The sequence below is a fragment of the Asparagus officinalis genome, chromosome 3 (genome assembly GCF_001876935.1).
Source record: "Asparagus officinalis chromosome 3, Aspof.V1, whole genome shotgun sequence".
NCBI classification, from domain to species: domain Eukaryota; kingdom Viridiplantae; phylum Streptophyta; class Magnoliopsida; order Asparagales; family Asparagaceae; genus Asparagus; species Asparagus officinalis.
In genome coordinates this window covers 23,337,955-23,340,662 of record NC_033796.1, presented here as the reverse complement: position 1 = coordinate 23,340,662, position 2,708 = coordinate 23,337,955, and the positions used below count along the sequence as shown (strand labels likewise).

Sequence of the window (2,708 nt, the reverse complement as noted above, 5' to 3'; positions counted from 1 at the left end):
TACTGGTTTTTGTACTCTCAATAAGATCATGATAACTTTTGTTTTTAGTAACAAATATCAGATGTCTAATAGTAACAATTCTCTTTTTTGTTTGGGAAAAAAAGTAATTCATGTTATCCTCTAGATCGAATGTTTAGATAAACTTAAAAGAAAGTATAATTTTCTTAGATCACAGTAATATTAAAAATTTTCTAATCTAACTAGAAATTTCAAAATTCTAGATTTTCTTTTCCTATGACACCATTATATCTCCTATCGCGTTTTATCTCTCGAAGCCAAACAATCTACCAATTCTTCAAAAACTCTTATTAACTCTTAAATATGTTTAAAAAAAGCACTAAAATGTGAGTTCAAGTAACTTCGTAATAACATACGAGTAACGTGGTTCATAAGCAACTTGCCCAATATTTAAGGACCCGACCGACGGTCTTCTACAAATTTATTTTTAAGTCAGGGACTTGACAAGTTTCTACAAAGAAAACACGACTCCTTTTCTTAACGGGTCGGACCTTCTCCTCACAGTAGAAATACCCATCAGAGCTTCTCCTCACAGTAGAAATACCCATCCGAGCCCATTGTCATCCCTGCTTTCCCTTTCCTAGCCCTTGATCCGCTCGCCTTTCGAGCTTCAAACCCTAGGTCCCATCGATCCAGAGATCCCCCCGATCGGTCTCCATGGCAACCGGCGACAACAACTCCTCGTCCTCCGGCGAGACTCCAGATCCAAACCCTAACTCCAACTCAGCTCTCATATCCGATCCCGACGACTCCTCCGCCTCCATCGAAGCCCTAGCTCGCAGGGTCCAGGAAACCCTAACCCTAGGCGTCAACAAGCAGCACAAGTTCTGGGAGACTCAGCCAGTTGGCCAATTCAAAGATCTCGACAATCCCAATCTCCCCGAGGGCCCGATCGAGCCCCCGACGCCGCTCTCCGAAGTCAAGGCCGAACCCTACAATCTCCCTGCGCCCTATGAATGGGTCACCTGCGACATGGATCTCGATTCGACCTGCACCGAGGTTTACAATCTCCTCACGAACAACTACGTCGAAGATGACGAGAACATGTTTCGATTCAATTACTCGAAGGAGTTCCTTCAGTGGGCTCTTCGTCCTCCTGGTTATTACAAAGCCTGGCATATCGGAGTTCGTGTCAAGTCGACGAAGAAATTGGTTGCTTTTATCACTGGAGTGCCGGCGAGGTTGCGGGTCAGGGATCAGGTCGTCAAGATGGCTGAAATCAATTTCCTTTGCGTGCATAAGAAGCTCAGATCGAAGCGATTGGCGCCTGTGATGATCAAAGAAGTTACGAGGAGAGTTCATCTGGAGAATATTTGGCAGGCTGCTTATACTGCCGGAGTTGTGCTGCCGACTCCCATTACTACTTGTAGGTATTGGCATAGATCTCTGAACCCTAAGAAGCTCATTGATGTTGGGTTCTCGAGGCTCGGAGCGAGGATGACGATGAGCAGGACGATTCGGCTTTATAAGCTTCCCGAGACTACAGTGACTCCTGGGTTTCGAAAGATGGAGCTTAGGGATGTGCCAGCGGTGACTAGGCTTTTGAGGGGGTATTTGGGTCAGTTTGCAGTGGCACCGGATTTTGATGAGGATGATGTCGAGCATTGGCTGCTCCCTATTGAGAATGTGGTTGATAGCTACTTGGTTGAGAGTCCTGAGACTCATGAGGTCACTGATTTCTGTAGTTTTTATACACTGCCCTCTTCAATTTTGAATAATCAGAATTACTCAATGTTGAAGGCGGCTTATTCATATTATAATGTGACTACGAAGACCCCATTGCTGCAGCTGATGAATGATGCTTTGATTGTGGCGAAGCAGACAGATTATGATGTGTTTAATGCGCTTGATGTGATGCAGAATGAGGAGTTCTTGAAGGAGCTGAAGTTTGGGCCGGGTGATGGGCAGCTGCATTATTATCTATATAATTATCGGATTCGGAATGCCCTAAATCCTTCGGAGCTGGGGCTGGTGCTTCTTTGAATTTGTTGTCTCGCTTGGATCTGTTGCAGAAAATGTGGTAACATTTTCATTTGCCATCGTTTTGTTCGTTTCCCTCTTTTGGTTTAGGATTTTGATGTCTTGTTATAATTTGGAGTGCCATGATCTTGTCATGAAAGTAAAGAAATTGAACTTGTGGGATGTCTGATCCTTGAAATTTCATGATTGGAAATTGAAGTAATTTTGGTTGCTTTGAATCTAAGTTACCTTGATATCTTCTGTTCCTTATGGAGACTCTTATGTAATATTTGTTGCTTAGAGTATGCTTCTTTCCCGAGCTCGTTAATTTCAGTGTACGATCTTTTAGCTCATGGTAACTTTAGTCCGCAAGAACGAAGTTTGCAATATCATCAGTTACTATTTGTCTATTCTGTTGCATGAATCATTACTCCTTGCTGCTAATCTTTTTCTTTTTCTTTTGTTCAGATACTTGGTATGTTACACAAGTCAAAAAAATTAACTTGTTTCCATGATTTTTGTTTTGCATCTTGTGGACAGTGTTCAAATTTTGTTCTCTTGTTGCTTTACTTATGTTGTCCTTAAGGCACTATCTTCATGGGCGGATTACGTGTATTTGGGGTGGGAATATAATTACATGGAATTAGTTTGAACTTAACGTGGCCTATATGGTAAATGAAAACAAATTTGTCCTCTTTAGAGTCTTTTTGTTCCCCATATCTTTTTTTTCC

At 42.2% G+C, this 2,708-nt stretch overlaps 1 protein-coding gene across 1 annotated transcript; it reads left to right on the top strand.

Annotated features, from left to right (window-relative positions):
- Positions 481-2,328, top strand: LOC109833399 (glycylpeptide N-tetradecanoyltransferase 1). The gene has a single exon (XM_020401052.1). The coding sequence runs from the start codon at positions 676-678 to the stop codon at positions 1,999-2,001; it is 1,326 nt and encodes a 441-aa protein (XP_020256641.1). The 5' UTR covers positions 481-675; the 3' UTR covers positions 2,002-2,328.